The sequence below is a fragment of the Citrus clementina genome, unplaced genomic scaffold (assembly GCF_000493195.1).
Source record: "Citrus clementina cultivar Clemenules unplaced genomic scaffold, Citrus_clementina_v1.0 scaffold_5, whole genome shotgun sequence".
Taxonomy (NCBI): Eukaryota; Viridiplantae; Streptophyta; class Magnoliopsida; order Sapindales; family Rutaceae; genus Citrus; species Citrus x clementina.
Window position 1 is genome coordinate 29,816,920 of NW_006262201.1, and position 18,777 is coordinate 29,835,696.

Here is an 18,777-nt window from a genome sequence, read left to right on the forward strand (position 1 = left end):
CGCACCTCTTTTTAGTCTTTTTAAAACTATCTTCTTTGCCATCGTACCAAATTCTCAGATTTGGGTTTGTGATTTGCTATCCTAATAGTGATGCATTAAATATTAGAATTATTTGGGGATTATGCTCTTTTGGAAGATTTTGAATCTCTTATCAAAAGATAAATAAATAAACAAAACAATATTAAACAGAAGGTCATTGTTGGGATTAGATTCTGTGCTGCCATATGTTCATTACCTTTGCAGAAGAGATAACAGCTACAACCAAATGTACATTTCATACTAGAAAGCTTCTAAAGTTTGTTGCTGCTTCAGAAAAAGCTGGTAAGTGCAAATTACTCCACAGAGAGTTCTTCATAAACCAATATACATTACTAAATGTAAAATAAAAAATAATACACAAAACATTCTAAATTTCACTGTGTACGACACCAACAAACTAAAAAAAAACACTGCAATTAACCATCCTCTTCAGTTTCTGAAGCCAAAAAAAATCCGTGAAGACAGTCCTAATTCAAAGTAGCTCCAAGGTAATACATAGGTACCTTTACAATTATTTTGCAGTAAAACAATCAAGATATTCCTCAGTTGTACAAAGAAGTATAAACTAGCCCTATAACAAATGTTCCTATTATATCCCAAAATTGACATTTGTGAAAATCCAATTTGACTTCTGTTAACTGTAATGCTAGATTGGCAGGAGTCGGGGCCATTGTTACCAACCCCCATGGTGGCATAATGGGCATTTCGGACAGGTGCAAGTCTAGAAGCTGACCAGGAACAGACAAAATTTTCATAGGCTAAACAAAAATGCACAGGCAAACAATCAAATAACAGGAGTACTTAAATAAATCCTTGAAGATATTACTAACAGATATTTCTCAGCACTCAATACGAACAGTGCCACTTTCTGATGAAATAAACTTGGGTTTTACTAGCACTTGCTCCAAGCATTGGATGATGTCTCCAACCTGGAAATCATGCCAATCACGTATCACAAGTCCACACTCATTCCCCTTCGCTACTGTATCCACATCCTGCTTCTCCCGCTTAAGGGATATGCAAGATCCTTCAAACACAACTTCCCCACTTCTCAGAAGTCTCATGGTTGATGACCTTGTGAAACAACCATCAATAACCCGGCAGCCTGCAATCTTCACATCATCACCCTTGGCCTTGCTCCTTCCTTTAAGCTCAAAGATATTCAGCACTTCAGCCTCACCAGCGACCTGGGTCTCAAAAGTCCCAGGAGCCTTGTCTACTACCAAATTGCCAAAGTCATCCAAAAGGTGATATATTATACTGTGCATCAATATCTACATGCAGAATTAAAAAAATATAAAAATAGTGCCAAAAAAAGTTCAAGCATCTAATTTATCTTCCTCATATAAGAACTGAGGCAGAGTCAAAAGTAAGAGTACCAGATATCAAGTACCTTTATACCAGCTTGGGTTGCTGCCTGACTGACAGAAGTAGGCGGACTCTTCACATTGAATCCAACTATACATGCCCCACAGGCTTGCGCTAAGTCCACATCAGACTGGGTAACAGACCCAACACCAACATGGACAACATTCACGAAAAGCTGGACCAAAGTTAAAGGGCATACCAAAAAAGATAAGATCAGTGAGCAGGCTGAATTTAAAAGAAAATAAATAATAAATAAAATTAGTGAGTAGAGGCAGTAGTTCTACTTCACAGAGGTTTTCCAAGTATTGTACTGTTCTAAAGAACCAGATATTTCTTTTTGGGGGGGGTGGGGGGGTGGGGAAGATATGAATGACCGACTACCCTTGAACATTTTGAGAAACCAAACAGTGATCATCAATCAAAGCACAAATTTACAGGCAGGACTTTGACAGCAACTGAAGAGTGAAAACATCATCAAACTCAGGTGAAAATCCATAAAGAACTCTCATACCTGGGGACTATTTAAAGTTTTCAATGCATCTGTCACCGCTTGGACAGTGCCCTGCACATCTGCTTTTACAATTACTGGCATTTCAGCCCTCTTGGGCACATCTTCCGATGGTTCCAAATTTTCCGTCCTTTCCTCGTTGATCTTCCTTACCCTATCTTTCTCAAATTTCTTTTTCCTCCCTGAACTAAGCATTCTTGCTCGCTCCTCGGAATCCACAACAATAATATCATCGCCAGCCATTGGAAGTCCCTTCAGCCCTTCAATCTCAACTGGCATCGCAGGTCTTGCCTTATCTGTTGACTTTCCCACCATATCCCTGATAGCTCTTATTCTTCCCCACTCATGTCCCACAACCACATGCTGCCCACAAACCAAAGTCCCTGCCTTCACAATTGCAGTAGTTAATGGACCTCGGCCCTTGTCAAGCCTTGCCTCTACCACATAAGCTTGAGCAGGCCCATCAACACGTGCCTTTAGATTCATCATTTCAGCCTGAAGAAGCAAAGCCACCTCCAAATCATCCAATCCAGTTTTCTTTACAGCTGAGACTTCAACTACCTGAACCTTCCCACCCCAGTCCTCCAGCTCCAAGCCCTCTGCACCAAGCTGATTCTTTACCCTCTCTGGGTCTGCGGCTGGTTTATCACATTTATTAATTGCAACCACAATTGGTACATTAGCTGCATTTGCATGGGCAATGGCCTCGAGAGTTTGGGGCATCACCCCATCATCAGCAGCTACAACAAGTACAACTATATCAGTGACTGCTGCACCCCTTTTTCGCATCGCACTAAATGCAGCATGACCAGGGGTGTCAAGGAATGTGATTGATGCCCCAGTTGACATGCCAACAACAAAAGCACCCATATGTTGAGTTATGCCTCCAGCTTCCTTGGCCACCAGTGATGTTTGGCGTAAAGCATCTAAAAGTGACGTTTTCCCATGGTCAACATGACCCATGACCGTTACAACCGGAGGCCGTGGTAGAATTTCTGTACCTTCACTGGAATGTATCCTCCTTACATTGAAACCAAGTTCCTGCAAAACCGCTCACACTAAGAATTCTCCATTCAACTTAATTTTACTCTTGAAAATCTGCCAGGTGCATATGATAAAATATAGATAATGACTACCCAAAAAAAAAAAAAATAATAAAATAAAGCATATACATTGACAGGGTCCTGCTGGCAATATATGATGCAAAACACAAGTGCAGGTTTCTTTCTTTTATTTTCTTGAGGGGAATGAAGAATTAGGTAAAAATTTCAGTACAATAATCAATGTGGTGTTTAAAGTTGTATGTAAAAATTATACAATAATTTGCATCCAGGAAGAGGAAATACCATGACAACCAGCTCCGCCACATCGATGCTTAGAGGTTCAAACTCTGAGTCAACCTTTCCCCCGACATTTACAAGAATATCCTGCAGGGTGGTTATTGATGCACCTGATTGCTTTGCAAGCTCAACAACCGCCATGCCTTCAAATATGTCGACTGTTTTATCTTGCGAGGATTTAATAGTTTTTTTGGGTTTAGGAGGTACATATGCAGCTTCAACAGGAGGTTTCCCAATTTCCCTTTTTCTAAACTTCCCTTTGTTGCTCTCTCTCCTGGCTGTCTTGAGACCAAATGAGTCCTCATCTCTTCTTCTGGCCAAAAGTTCAGGGCTTGCATGAAAGCACCTAAGTAAGATCAGGAAGTGATTATTTCATCCAGACTAGAGACAACACACTACTACACATTCTTCAGTTATGCAAAGGCAATAAAATAATGCTACTCTGGTTTCCTATACCATGACCAAAAAAAAATGCTTGACCAAAGTCCCATTGTCAGAAATTTACATAAAAGAGTCTTCTCTCCCCAGGGAAAAAAAAAAAATCCCTCTAACATTTTATAAACATGATTGTTAAATGGCAGTTAAAGATGCATTAGTGGAAGATCACAAGCAAAAGAACAATAAATCTTCAAGAGTCCATTCCCACTACCTGTGGACATTTTTCATGCATGCTTGCAATGACAAGGATCAAACTACATTTTTAGCACTTGCTATTATTATTGAACTGAAAACATTTTAGGGCATCACATTTCAAATGAAGTGGAAGAAAAGGGTTGATAAACTAAATAGTCCTCAACAATAAACCCAATAAATGAAGCCTTTAGCAAATCTACAATTATCATAGATGGCCCTATAGATTCATTAGGGTTGTATCTACATCAAATGCAGCATAAATGTTAAATCATAAAAACAAATTAGATTTACACCTCATAATTTTATTAGTTGCAACTGTAATGCCATGCATTACTAATTTTTCAGCATCGGATGCTATGACTTACAAGTCAATGATATTAAGTATTCAACTCATTTCAAAAGCAATAATGCCAGAAGGGGGATAAATTTTGTATTATATTTCTGTTCCAAGGATAGACAGGCTCAAGTTTTCTTAGCTTCATCAAAGAAACAAAAATCAACAAATGTTGTTTATGCACAAAAATATACGAGACCAAGACATGGACTTCGTGGGAAATGACAATGAAGAAGTTGTGGATAAGCTTATCCTTCCATGGAGTAGTAAAGAAGCAGACATGACAAGACACGAACGAGCAAGAAAGATGGTGCTTACCGTATTAGAGAAACTTTCATTGATACATCATGATAACGCAACCCTTGCAAACATGAGCAGGAAGACTCTGTATCACAAAATTTGAGAAGTGAGAATCTTTGAAAAATCGAATCATGAAATTTTCATCATATAATTGTTGTATGCCCTATAACATTTAAACAAGCATTATTGTATCATATACCTTAAATATGATGCCATCATAAAAGTACCATTTAAATCGCGGTAATGGGGTTGGTTAGTTGGGGTCAAAACATATGATTCACAGTAAAATAGTTGAACCAATCCATGCATATTATCGTTAACTATGCAAGCTTACCTGCCGAAGTAGTAATAGAGCTCGGCGCATACTTTAATGATTTTGAAGCTACAACTCTAGCATTAGCACTCTACAAAATGAAATTCAATTTTATTTACAAACACTGTCGTAGAAAGATAAAATATGAATCAAATTTAAGAGCAAAACACCCAAAAGAATCAACTTTGTAAAAAGGAAACATCAATTAAGCTTGAAAAATCAAATTCTTTTATTACCCTTTTCAGAATCTGTCTCCAAGCCATTCGCCAATCTGTGTAAAATTTAGTGTATGCAAGGGAAGGGTATCAGGTGTCCATTCAATTAGGATTTATGAATTTGATTTAGACCTTTTTTTTTTTTTTTTTTTTTTTTTGGTGAATACGTACGGGGAGTGAGCGAGGGTTTAGGATTTTTCTGGGGTATAGGATGGGGGCATGGGGCATTCGTTTGGCGAGCTCTGGGCTGATTGCTAAAACAAATGGGTCGGGTCGGGTCGGGTCGGTCGTTTTCGGATATTCATAAAGAGCAAGAATATTTAATTGGTATTTGCAAAAAAGAATGATTTGACTACTGGTGGACTGAAATCCCTAACTTGGATTGGGGTACTGTTAGTTTTGATTTTTCAGCTAAATCTCTAGATTGTAATGTAAATATATGAATTCAACTTAGTCCTTGGTTGTATTTTCGTTTTCATTTTTAAAAAATAAGGCTTTTCTTTTATATAAAAAAAATGCCAATCAAATTTATTTAGTTAAAAATGTAATTCATCCCTTAATAAGAAGCAGTTTCCTTCTAAATGAAAGAATAATAATTTGGGTTGTGCCACAATGAAAATAATATTGATTGATTCTAAAACATTTTTAATTGTAAATATCAATAATATTATGATTGTAATACATTACAAATAAAAGGGTTAGATTATTTTTAATTTTTTTTAATCAGGTAGAAATTCAAGTTCGCAATTGAAATGCCATACTTGATCATGTTGTGTGCATTCATGTGTTCCTTTTCTTTTATTAAAATTTACTGGTGGTGAAATGATTTCTTCCCAAATTTTAACTACCTTTTGTGCCATGTCTTGCCCTTCTACATAATGCGGTATTTATAATGGACACTAATGGTTTCTGATAGGAGTATTAATGGTAAATTTCGGAGAATATTTTGTGTAGTTACTCGAACAATTTTGAATTGAACATGAGGAAGGCTCAGTCATTGACTGAAGTTATAGTTCAAGACATTGTTTAAAATCTAGTTTGGAGAGTTAATGAGTAGCATATTGGCTATTGCCTCCCTTCTAGTGGAAATTTCATTAAATGAATTGAAGAACAGATCAAGTAATTTTAATGCAATTGTGCTTTACGTTTCTTTTCGGCGACATTTCGTAATCCTTCTCTTCTGCGGATTCATCCTCTATGGGTGGATCAAATTTGCAAATCATTCGACAATAATGAATAAAGAACTAAAGAAAGGAATTAAAAATTCGGCTGATCAGGAGGTTGAATCCATAATACTCGGTGCTCCAAGACATCCCAATCATAAATTTGCGAAATCTGTGGGCATGGAGTAGGATCATCATAACGAATGGCATTGGCATGGTAGAACAAGCCATTGTCGTAGCATTTCCAATGATGCACTGTATTGGCTAATCCAGTGGCCTCTCCCACAGGAAACAGTAACGATGTATCATTATCACCCAAGAATAATGATCGATTATTTAAACTCTTAACTTCAACCCAGTAGTCCTCCTCCCCATCCTCCTCCATTAATCTTGATTTCGATGGATCAAATTGAAGCCTGTAGAAGACAAACCCCTCTGGAAGATCATATACATAGTGTGATAGTAACAAATAGTTCCCATCCCATTCCGAAATGTGAGCAAAACTAAGCCGGCAGTGGGTTTCATGTATGGGAGGATATGGAAACACCTTCCACTGTTTTGTTGCAACAATGAAAGCCCCCACGGAAGAAACACCAAATAAACAGTAAACAACTCCATTCACATATGCGGTATCGAAGTTAAAATCTGATGGGATTTTTTTGTCAGGGTATAAATGATCACTGATATCAAACCGCAGGGGTGTATTCCATGTTGTGTCTCCAGGTCTACACATCCTGATGAGCACTTGTTTGCAAGTCGTATTTAATAATCTCACCACGACGACCTCGCAATCTTTTGAATCTGGAGACGCAGTAAATGTTATTGCTAGAGAGTGACGCATATCCCCTGTTCGACAAGGAAGTTGAGTGATTTCCCCTGGCAAATCCGGAAGTCGAATGGTTTTACCAGTGAAAGGAGAGTATAAGAAGAGCGAATCATATGGATGAGGATATTTTTCTTTGGCGACAAGTAACCAACCATGTCTTGAAGCAAGAACACTTGTCCCTTCACCAAAAAGTTGCATGGTGGTTTCGTTGTGAATGGTGTATTTACGTTTGTGAACAGGGTCTAAGAGATGGCATGAACTTTGTGAATCATCGATGGCCATCATCCATGGCAATTCATCGGCAAATTTATATTTAAGTGGCCCTGCTTGATGAATCTTTGCCTCTCGCCAACTCTTGCATGCTGCCCGGAAATATAATTGATCTGCGTAGGGGAGACGATTCATTATCATGCATACTATATCATCTGGTAGATTCGACCATGAGCATGATGAACTTGATGATGATGATGATGATGATGATGATGATGATGATGATGATGAATTCTTTTCAATCCAGATCTTCCTCTTCTTCGCCTGGCCTCTAGTAATAGCCATATATTGCAAAATCAAACCAAGGGCTGTGAGCCTGTGATTGACGACCTCTTTGAATAATTTCTTTCTTCTGTCTATTTATCATGCGTCTCATATATATAAGGATTTAGCATTACACGTGCGATTAAAACTTCCGTATGCTAATAGGATAAGGATTTGAAACCGTAAGTATTATATGTTATTGTTATTATTTTACAAGAAAACCCCCGTGTAAAAATCATGAAGATAATTTACCAAGTACGACAACCACAGCATTTTTCTTCGTAGTCCATCATAATCATTATCTAATAATGTCCGAACATATTTGCATTAAAGATCCCTGACTAAAAGATAGTTGATATTCCTAATTTATAAATAGCCCGATAATTATCGATATTAAATTATTTTATGGAAAAAATAAGAATTATCCCTCTATCATTTAAAGAAATTAAGAGAAACTTTTCTTATATTTTAATATAGGTCCAAATCCCCTACAATCATATTGGTATTATTTTTATATATAATTTTACTATTCCACCCCTAGTCTTGATGTTATCAATAAAATCTAAATATTTTAAGAATATTTTTAAGTCCTTAATGATTAAATTAAACTTAATAAAGAATGGTTGAAGAAAAATTACCAAGCAGAAGAAAATAATTATACTAAACTGCGAGTACATCAACGCACACGGTTGAGTACATGACGCGTTGTATTTATTACAAAACGCTGAAGAAAGGAATCCGGAAACTAGCTAGCTACAAGGACAGTATATGATCAGTCAATCTTCCTAGAGATTGATATGAAGAACCCCCTTGCTGTAGACAAATATCCACTTTCTCCTTCAAGTACATAGCCCTCTCTCTCATTTCCTGGCCGTCGGCTTCCACCATTACTCTTCGGATTGTTCTTTCAATCTCTTCTCTCTCCAGTTTCCCCTCTAAGTGCAACCCAACTCTCCAAACATGACTAACATATCTTGAATTCACCATTTGGTCGGCAAAATAAGGCTGGCAAATCATAGGGATTCCTTCACATATACTCTCCATTGTCGAGTTCCAACCACTGTGTGTCCAAAAGCACCCGACAGCAGGATGAGCTAGCACCTGCTGTTGAGGAGCCCATTTCACTATGTATCCCCTCCCATCTACCATTTCCAGGAACCCTTTTGGTAATGGTTCAAGCCATTCTGCTCCGCTGGCTAATCCTGGTCGAACCACCCAAAGAAAGGGCACCCTGCTATTGGCTAGGCCCCAAGCTATCTCCAAAAATTCAATCTCGTTAATAGCAGCAATGCTACCAAAGCTTACATAAATCACAGATCTAGGTGCTTGTCTGTCTAACCAGGAAATGGAGCTTTGATCTTGTGATAGCAAGCTACTCGAATAAGCTGGGAAGTACTTGTGAAATGGGCCGATTGGGAACACTGGAATGGATAAATAGCACTGTTGGTGTACTGTGGTAAGTTCAACTTGTTCAAGATCTTCAAAGGAGTTCCATATGATTCCTGAAGAGGCCATTATCTGACTATCCCTAATTGATAATACTTTATCAACATTGTTTGAATCTTGTGTTTTTAAAAGTGGAATGTCTTTGACTCTCAGTGGTGGAAACTCTATCACAGGCGCTTCCAATTGGAAATCTGAGGGAAACACAAATGAAAATCACAATAGCATTTGGTATTTATTAAAATGAAATAAAAAGAATGAACTTATACTTTTTTTAATAAAATAAGTTTACAACCTGAGTTGTATTTTTTACGATCATAGATTTAATGAATCAACTTAAATAAATTTTAATATGGTATAGCCAGAATTTTATTCCCAATTAATGATATGTTTACCCTAACTTCTGCCCTCAACTTATCCCACTTGATTACAAGGCCCGGTGATAGTTCAGGGAGTTCTTTGTACTAAAAAAGAATATTCATTGCCTTCGGTCTTCATCATTTTCTCAAAACAATAATAACTGTATTAATCACAAACCTTGTATAGGAAGGTAACCCTTTTCCCGTAGAATTGGGAAGGCAGCATAAGAAAGAGAGGCAGCGATGCTGTCAGTCAGTAAAACGATTGTCGGAAGCTTGAAGTCATTAGCAACAGAATGTGCCATAAACCAGGCCGCATCTGTAATTAAGCAGGCGAAAGAATCTTTACTCTCCTGAGCGTTTGACATCAACTTATTAGCCAAGCAATCTCGAAATGGCACGACGCACGTGGCATTGAGAGATAAAAGAAGAGCTGGGATATCATCTGCGACTTTGGAGGGTTGATAAGTTTCCGAGAAGCCATCATCAGAAAATGAACAGAACTCAAAATGAGGGTAGTTACATGAGTTCGGAGAGTTGAGGGTTGTGTGAATTATGGTGATTGAAAAGCCTTCACTATAGAGGATGCTTCCAAGCTGAAGCATTGGATTTATGTGCCCTTGGAAAGGCAGAGGGAATAGAATAACTCGCCTTCGATTTCTCGGTAGCTTACAGGGATCTTGTTGGGTCTCCATACGGTCTCCTTCTGCTGCTTGCTCTCCCTTTTAATTCCAGGTCTCATGCATTTTATGTATACACCATTTCTGCATGCACCGTGTGTTGAATCAATTTATATAAAACTATTGTGTGGCACAAAAGGAAAGAATAGACATGATCAAATTCCAACTCACATAATCTGTAATCAGCGCGATAACTGCATCTCTTTTTCTAGACCTTGTATATGAACGTCCATCTCCAATCCAAAACCTGCAGCCTTAGCTTATGAATATTACTTTTTCTATCAAGACGAGAGGTCGACACAGGAGCTCTCTTTGACACGGAATCGTCTTCTTTTTGTCTTCTAATCCTCTCACAAAAGTGAATGTGGAGGTCGTTTCTTCCTAGCTCATGACATGACATGTAGTCATGTAGATACTGTCCAAATGAAGAAACCCCACCAAATTTGTTTAAAACTATTTCTCGACGTAGAAAGCTTGAATTATATGCAAAGAGCAAGCCTCCTATTGATACTTATTATCCCTTTTATTTTTATTTTTTTTTGTTGGTCTAAATCATGGATTTATATAATTGGCTAATAATAAAAAAATAACAGAAAATGACATATTATAGTAATATAGATTTCAGATTTATAGCAGGAAAATATATATTATACCAGTGTACTGTTAATCTTGTCCTTTTAATTATACATTTGCTGGCATGTAATAATGTATACTTAAAATTTATTTATATTTATCTTCTTATTCAAATACAACTCATCACAATTTTCTCTAGAGTAGGCACAAAATCGTTTCTAAATCCAAATCTCGGCATTTTTTTTTCCTTAGTCTTTGTTTTTTATATGTACTTTGTTTTCTGGGGTATGTCACGGTGCATTAGTGTAGTGCGACACATGGACCGCATGCGTACAAAAGATTGAAGTAAACGAGTAATTGCCATCGACGCCCTTTATATTCTTAAAGAACTCTAGTTCTAGATGTGCAGTGCAATAAAACTTGAATAAATTGATAATTTTTATTAAATAATAGTTTTCTTTATCAGGTCTTGAGACCAACGTCTTAATTGTCAATTAGTCTAATTATGTTTACTTGCCAGAATGTAAGTAATTTGAATTTTTCCCACTTTATTGTTTACTTATTTATTTAAAAAGGGGAGCAGAGCCCCACTCTATGAGTTCCACTCACTTTTGAAGTGTAGAGTATGATTCCCACTCTCATGGGAGAGGTGGGTGTGGATTTCACTCCCACTTCTTTTTTTACCTCTCTTTTATTAAAATAAGAATGTTTCCATTACTTAAAAATAATATTATTATTACATTTATTTGAATAATATTATTATAATATTACATTTATTAAAAATAATAATATCAAACTTATTTAAATATAATATTATTATATTTAGTTAAAAATAATAATTCATTTAATCTAAGTTAAAATTATTTTTAAATAATATCATTATATTTATGGAGAATTAATAATATTACTATTATTTAATTTTAATATCATTGTATTTATTTAATGTTAATAATTAATAATAATAAATAATTTATTCTAAGAAAATATTAATTTTGTACTATATTATTAATAATAATGTTTCATGTGTTGCTCTTATCAATAATTTTTAATTTGCATAATTAAAAGTAAAATTAATAAAAAATTATGATTTACATAATTAAGAATATTATTTTTAAATTATATAATTAAAATTAATAATAAAATAAATAATTTATTTTATAAACATATTTTTTATTCACTTTGTAATTAAAGGCTAAAATTCTTTAAATAAGGATAAAACTGTAATTTGAAATAATTTCCTATTCCATACTCTCATTTTAGTGTAAGTAATCATCTATCATACTCTCACTCCACACTTCCAGTCGTAGAATTTTTACTACTCAAGATTCTTAATCCAATTCAAAAAGTAAACATTACCTAAAAATATCTTCAATTTTATTTTTAGATTACTTGTTGGCTACTCTAGTTTTTGTATAAATACAAGTTGGATTCACAAAAAATAATAATAATAAAAGTGACGCAAGGAAATATTTTGCTACCATTAAGGCAGTGTTTACTTCACAGATTAGAGAATAAGAATCATTAACAACATTTACTTCACAAAATAAAGATGAGAATCGAAATAAAAATCAGAATCGTGAGCCTCGTCTAAATTTGGAAATGGAGACCAGAAGATTGATTCCTAGCCCCCTTGAATCAATCTCTCATTCCCTAATTTTTTATTTTACCCCCATTGAATTTTTATAATCTCCAAATGGCCCGAAATCAACTTTTGTCATTTTTACATCTTGGTCCCCATACAATTTATAAAAATATCCAAAAGTTTGTACAATTTACAAATAGGTCCTCTATTATTTAATAATAATTAATTAATCAATCAATCAATAATATATTATTACTAATTAATTAATAATAATATATTATTATTAAAATTTATTAATTTTATTATTTTAATTATTATTATTATTATTATTTATTAGTATTGTCAATGATGTCATTATTATTATTATCATCATCATCATCATCATCATCATCATCATCATTATTAAAATTTATTAATTTGATTCTTTTAATTGATATTAGTCATTATTATTAAGGACTTCGTAGTAATTTGTAACAATCTAATTCATTTCATTCTGATTTCAAGACCAAGTAACACATTAATGGCAATCCAATTAGTCTGATTCCGATTTTTATAGTTCAAGTAAATTAACTTATTCTAATTCTCATTCTTCATTCACAATCCATCCCATTCTCATTTCTACTCATCCTGATTTCAATTTAATAAACGTCACATAAGCCTCTTATGACAAGTCATGCTAGGAAGAAAGACCTACAAAAGGAGTGACATCTATAAGATTTTAAAACAAGCCAAAGGCCGCAGGTTGATCATACACATGATATACTTGTGTTAATGTATTTTAAAATTGAACAGATTTTAAGTTTAAAAAAAAAATTTCTAATTGCCATTAACTTAAAACTTTGAAAACAGCTTCTTCAAATGCTAAAAGACATATCATGACATCCTTAAACGAAATAAAGATTACTAATCATAAATATATTTAATATTAGGTTCAATTTCATTTACTAGCACGTCGGAGAAAGATTTCATTTCAACAGGTTTCTTTTAAATTTAAGTTGTGTCGTTGCAATGATAACTAATCTCAACAATCAAGTTTGCAGATACTTGTATTGGTTTTCTCCAATATTCCATGAATAAAATAAATTAAAAGAATTTTTTGATGGAACTATTTGTTTATTTTTTTCGTTCATTCTATGTTTTGGGGTACTGGTAAGTGAAGTTTTACATGAGTCATAAAATCTTGCATATTTTGTGTCTAACAAAATGAAAATACATAAGATATATATGGCTAAACTTGACGTTGTGCCAAAAAAAAAAAAACTATGCTAATTTTGCTAATACTAAAAATAATATTAAATCTAATAAATCTAAATAAAATGTTTATAATTAAATTCAAAACTTAAGTTTCCTTTACCCCAATAATAAGTAGAGCTAGCTTGTTATTTGTTTCTTTTACTTGCGACTTTTGGCTATGGAGAGGCCGAGGCCGATATTAAACATATATCAGACATTACTGCAGGCTCGAGAATTGAGAGGCAGAGCTTATGAAAGGTTTTGATATTTGGCTGAAAACAATCTGGATATGCAGGCAAAGATGATCACGAAGGATTGCTTGTGGAAATAGTTTGACTCTTTAACAGCCCTGATAATTATAAGATAGAGAAATCAATAATAAGAGGAACAATTTACTATATGCTTAGAAACTTTAAAAAACTTTAAAGATAGAGTTAAATTGTTTAATTAATTAAAATTTTAATAATTGTACAGCTAATTTACTAAGCTCGGTCTAGCACCTCCGCCAAGCTTTTACCTATGGCACATGCCAATTACAACAATCCAGAGCCAATCAATGCTTTGATAATATGAGCCCCAGTAATAACTTAAGTCCCGTCATACCAGAATTAATGAAATTAATACTATAAATTAGAATCATTCTTTTGAAACAAATTTAAAAAAAAAATTAGTTTCTTTTCAATCTAAGGCTTTAATTTTACCTTTTTTTTTTCTAGTTGGAATTTGATTTCCGTATGCCATTTGGATTCCATTACATTTCATGAAAGGCCAAGTGTAGCCCAATGGTTTTTGGGCTTTAAAATCAAATGATTTTGCGATTGATCTACTTTACAATTTGCTAGACGGAGGGCAGAAGCCCCTTTTACTGGGTTCACACTTTTTTTTTTTTTTTTTAAATTATGAGACTGGGATCACGCTTTATTTCTGATTTGATTTGTACACACACACGCACATATATATATATATATATAAACTTGCCAATTATCAAGTATTTTCATCTGGTTTTATTTGTCCAGGTATTACCAAGTACATGAGAGGCCAATAGATTAAACATATACTAAAACCTTAAATAAAATCATTGTATGAACACTTAGCAATCAAACTTGTAATGAACTCTATTTCAAAGATTTTCCTAAGTTATATTTATTGTAACTTACAACTAAACTTTTCAATATAAAAATGAGTAATAAAACAATGGAATCAAGTAGGTTAGTGGGTAAATTTTACCTAAAGAAACTCCATTTCTATTATATTATTTTAACAAATTTACATCCATTTATATCTATTATTTGCTTCTTTAACTCTCTTTAAAGAATCAGAGTAGAATCTATCTCCAAAAGTTGTTGAAAATACAAGCCTCAATTAATTTGATGAGTATGCTCACATAAATAAATATGCCAGAGCGGGTTCGTCCATTGCACTTCACGAGTGACAAATCTCATTTCATGTTGGTTCTACTTATTGATCTTTTTCGCACAGCTTTTTGCATGAATGACAGCATGGCCAAAGTTTTTGCTTCTTTCAAAAATTAAATTTAAAAAAAAAATCAAGTAATATTGGATGTAGTAATTGCTTAATAAAGTAAGCACCGGTCTTTCCAATGAGCGGTTGCAGTTGGTCCTTCTTGCAAGTGAAAAATTAAGGCACCGTTTTTTTTTAAATATTAAACCATTTAGTATCTCAAAATTACATTAGGCTCTAATTAATTTAAATTCGAGATGAGTATGACCATTAGAATGGTAAAGTTCTCCCAATAAATATTTAATACACGACTAATCTATATATGAGCTGGGTAGGATCACTAAGGCAGTAAATCTCTCCCAACAAATATTTAATGCAACTGCATTCTCAAGTTTCGAACCGAGGATCTTAATTAAAATAGAAAAGCCTCATACTAGCTGATCTACGTGCTTGTTGATTAAGACCCATTGTTAATTGTATTATATTGATCTAAATTCATACAAAAAGTGGTAAATTTATTTATTTATTTATTTCCCAACTTTGTACAATTACTTGTAAATTATACATGATATACACCAAATACATTTGAAGTTATAACTCATCGATTTTATATTCATCCTTTAATTATTTCGTTCACATAAAAAAAAAAGAGAGAATTCCAGGGATTATATTATTCTAATAGTTAATTGTTTCTAGTCATGCATTTTTGATAATTCATATTTCATTACAAGTTTGACATTTGAAGTTATCAAATCCCAATAACTTAGGTGCTGTTTGTTTTTTAGTCTGAAGTCTGAAATTAACTTTTTTTTCAGACATTTGTTTATTTTAAGTTTTTTTAACTTATCATTTATTATCAGACAATTTTATCTGAATAGAAAAAGTAGAAAAAATTCACTTTTATCTAAGTTTGGAGTCCAAATAGAAAATTTTAATTTCAAATCTCAAAAATACCCTTAACAATTCATGTATTTCCAATATTATGTATAAATTTTACATTTTTGTATTATTCTTGAAATTATTTTTTTAATTGCTTTAAATTTTTATTCACATGATAACATTAACTAAACTGAAATATTGAACAAATCAAATTATGTCAATTGTGATGAATCAAAAATAAAATAACAATGTTGAATTTATAATAAAATTTGATATTATAATTACATTTTTATTAAATTAAGATCAACGATGATAGTATTTTTTTTAATGTTACCAAACTAATCAACTTGTGAAAATTATAAATTGTGAAGAGCAAATATATACACCACTTAAAAGGATATTTATGTCAAACTACTAGCTTTTAAGTTTTTCTCTTATGTTGAAAAAGAAAAAATAAACATATCATTAAGACCTATTCAGATTTCCGCTAAATTCAGACCTATTCAGATTTCAGATAAAAAAACAAACGCAACCTTACTATATCATGATAGTGTAACAAACTATTAATTATCCTTATCCACAATTATAATTGGATATAAATACATGTAATCCCACGTCCCAAATGATTGCACGTAGTACATGAGTGTTGCTAATAGTGTCGGTTAATAAAAGATAAAAACATTAAAAGCATTATTGTTGTTCTCATTAACAAGAATTTCGTGCATATATTGTAATAATAGCTATGTTAGATGAAAAATTAAAATTGTTAGAAGCAATTTAAATTACAGAAATAGCAATTTCAAAGGGTAAATAGGTAAAATAGATGGAACAAATTGGTGGTTGAAAAAAGATAAATCGACCGTGGAATTTGTCGATAACGAGCAATTTGATTGTGATCCCATAACCTGGATCCTAGGAAATTAAGGATAATGTAATCCATAGAAGAATAAGAGGGAAAAAAAAGTACAAAATTGGTGGTAACAAATTGATATGAAAAATTGGAGATCTTCTGCGTTCTCTTACATGCACCAAATCAATATTTTAGTAGCAAGATTTCCAACTTCTCTTTTAGCTAGTTTCTTAAATAGACCCAACCCTTTTACTCAACTATTTCACATCTCAATACTCCGTAGACCACAATGATGTAAAGTGGGTGTTGGTGCAACAATTCATCAATTACCCAAAAAGGAGCTAATCGTGATGCAAATATCTTTCAAGATCCATATATCCAAATTATACCTCATTTTCTCCTTTTGATAATTTTTATTAAATTTTGATCAATTTCTGGTTAAAACTTTGTATATAAGGCAGTCTCTAAGTTATATTTAATGTAACTTACAATTCAACAAAATATACCTAAAGTAAATAGGTACATGTGAGTTCGTGGAAAATTTTTGCTAGACTGTAAATTATAGTGAATATAACTTAACGAGACCCTATATAAAATTATAAGTGAAAATTTGTATTTTTGTCTAAAATAGAGAAGTGAGGTCACTATTTATAGGTAGAAGGTTTGAGATAGATTTAGTGTCCTAATGGCTACGCCACTTGTATTATTTTTATAAAGGCGAGTGGTACATTCATTTCAGGTTCTTCGCTAATAATTCGAACTCATTTGTTTTATGTAGTCATTAGTTAATTCTTCATGCTTTATTAAGTAACTCACATGACTTCTATTTGAACTTTTCGAGTTGCGAACTTTGGAGAATCCCATTATGATTCACCTGCCAAGTGGGATATGTATCATACTGTTGGTTCATGGAGAATTACGACAACTACATTCATACAAAGACATGGTAAATTGAAAATTTTCTAATTTCTAACTTTGTGCAATCGATTGTAAATTATACATGAGAGATATTTAGATATGAAATATTTGAAATTATTACTCATTGATCTCACATTCATTCTTCAAAGTATTTCGACTCATTACTATTGATTTCACATTTGTTTTTTTAAAATATTTGAATTTATAATTCATCAATCGCATTTGCTTTTTACATTTAAATCACTCATTCTCATTTATACTACTTTATTGATTAATAACATTGAAGTTTCAATCATTTTTGTCAATAAATTTATAGTGTACGCTTTCTTTGAAGCACAATGGTATCTTCTCCCGATTGTCCTTGTTTTCAATTTGAATGAACTTGTTAACTGGCATGTAGCAATCAATATCTTGCAAGTAATATTTCTTCTCTATCTTGGAAGTTATATTTCTTCTCTATGTGACTCAATTAACTCCAATGCAAACCCAATTTTAATTACTAACACACGTGAAAGACATCTCTTTTTAAATAATTTATTCTAAATTTAATTTTTATCGTTGCATCAATGATCAATCACAACAAACTAGTTTACTAATGTTTGTATTGGTTTTCTCCAATATTTCATAAGTAAAAGAAATTACTTGAAGAACTATTTATTTATTTTTCATTCATTTTTATGGATATTAATAAGTGAAATTTACATGAGTGACAAAATCTTTCAAATTCTGTGCCTATCTAATTTCTAAATATAAGTACACAATATACATATGACTAAACTTAGACCTTGTACAAGAAGAACCTATATATATATATATAATAAATCAACATAATATGTTTGTAATTTAAGTTCAGAACTTAAATTTCCTTTACCCCAAGAATAATTATAATAATAAGTAGCTTGTTATTTGTTTCTTTCACTTGCGAGTTTTGGCTATGGAGATGCCCAAGCCCGGAATTGTGAGCCAGAGCTTGTGAAAGGTTTTGGTATTTGGCTAAGAATAATCTGGTTATGCTGGCAAAGATGATCACGGAGGAGTGACTGTGGAAATAATTTGATTTTCTAATAGCCCTGATGATTATAAGATAGAGAAATCAATTATAAGAAGAATAATTTACCATACGCTTAGAAACTGTCAAAGCTTTAAAGATAGTGTTAATTGTTTAATTAACAATTGTCCAGCTAATTACTGAGTTTGGCTAAGTACTGAATCTTTATCCGCCCGCT

At 33.1% G+C, this 18,777-nt stretch overlaps 3 protein-coding genes across 5 annotated transcripts; all 3 read right to left on the reverse strand.

Annotated features, from left to right (window-relative positions):
* Positions 1-198: 198 nt before the first annotated feature.
* Positions 199-5,194, reverse strand: LOC18041405 (translation initiation factor IF-2). Of its 2 annotated transcripts, XM_006432921.2 has the most exons (7): positions 5,072-5,194; positions 4,857-4,926; positions 4,541-4,607; positions 3,262-3,601; positions 1,919-2,956; positions 1,433-1,582; positions 199-1,313 (listed from the first exon to the last, which is right to left on the reverse strand). In XM_006432921.2, the coding sequence occupies exons 1-7, from the start codon at positions 5,096-5,098 to the stop codon at positions 879-881; spliced, it is 2,127 nt and encodes a 708-aa protein (XP_006432984.1). In that variant the 5' UTR covers positions 5,099-5,194; the 3' UTR covers positions 199-878. The 2 variants fall into 2 exon arrangements, with proteins under 2 accessions (XP_006432984.1, XP_024040130.1); XM_024184362.1 differs by lacking the exon at positions 4,857-4,926.
* A 1,113-nt stretch (positions 5,195-6,307) lies between these two features.
* LOC112098133 (F-box/kelch-repeat protein At3g18720-like) lies at positions 6,308-7,444 on the reverse strand. The gene has a single exon (XM_024183754.1). The coding sequence runs from the start codon at positions 7,442-7,444 to the stop codon at positions 6,308-6,310; it is 1,137 nt and encodes a 378-aa protein (XP_024039522.1).
* Positions 7,445-8,326: 882 nt separating this feature from the next.
* LOC18041245 (UDP-glycosyltransferase 76B1) lies at positions 8,327-10,277 on the reverse strand. 2 transcript variants are annotated; one of them, XM_006432922.2, is made up of 3 exons: positions 10,227-10,277; positions 9,554-10,139; positions 8,327-9,210 (listed from the first exon to the last, which is right to left on the reverse strand). In XM_006432922.2, exons 2-3 carry the CDS (start codon positions 10,068-10,070, stop codon positions 8,327-8,329), a joined length of 1,401 nt encoding a protein of 466 aa, XP_006432985.1. In that variant the 5' UTR covers positions 10,071-10,139; positions 10,227-10,277. The 2 variants fall into 2 exon arrangements, with proteins under 2 accessions (XP_006432985.1, XP_024040482.1); XM_024184714.1 differs by having other exon boundaries at positions 9,554-10,277.
* Positions 10,278-18,777: the final 8,500 nt, after the last annotated feature.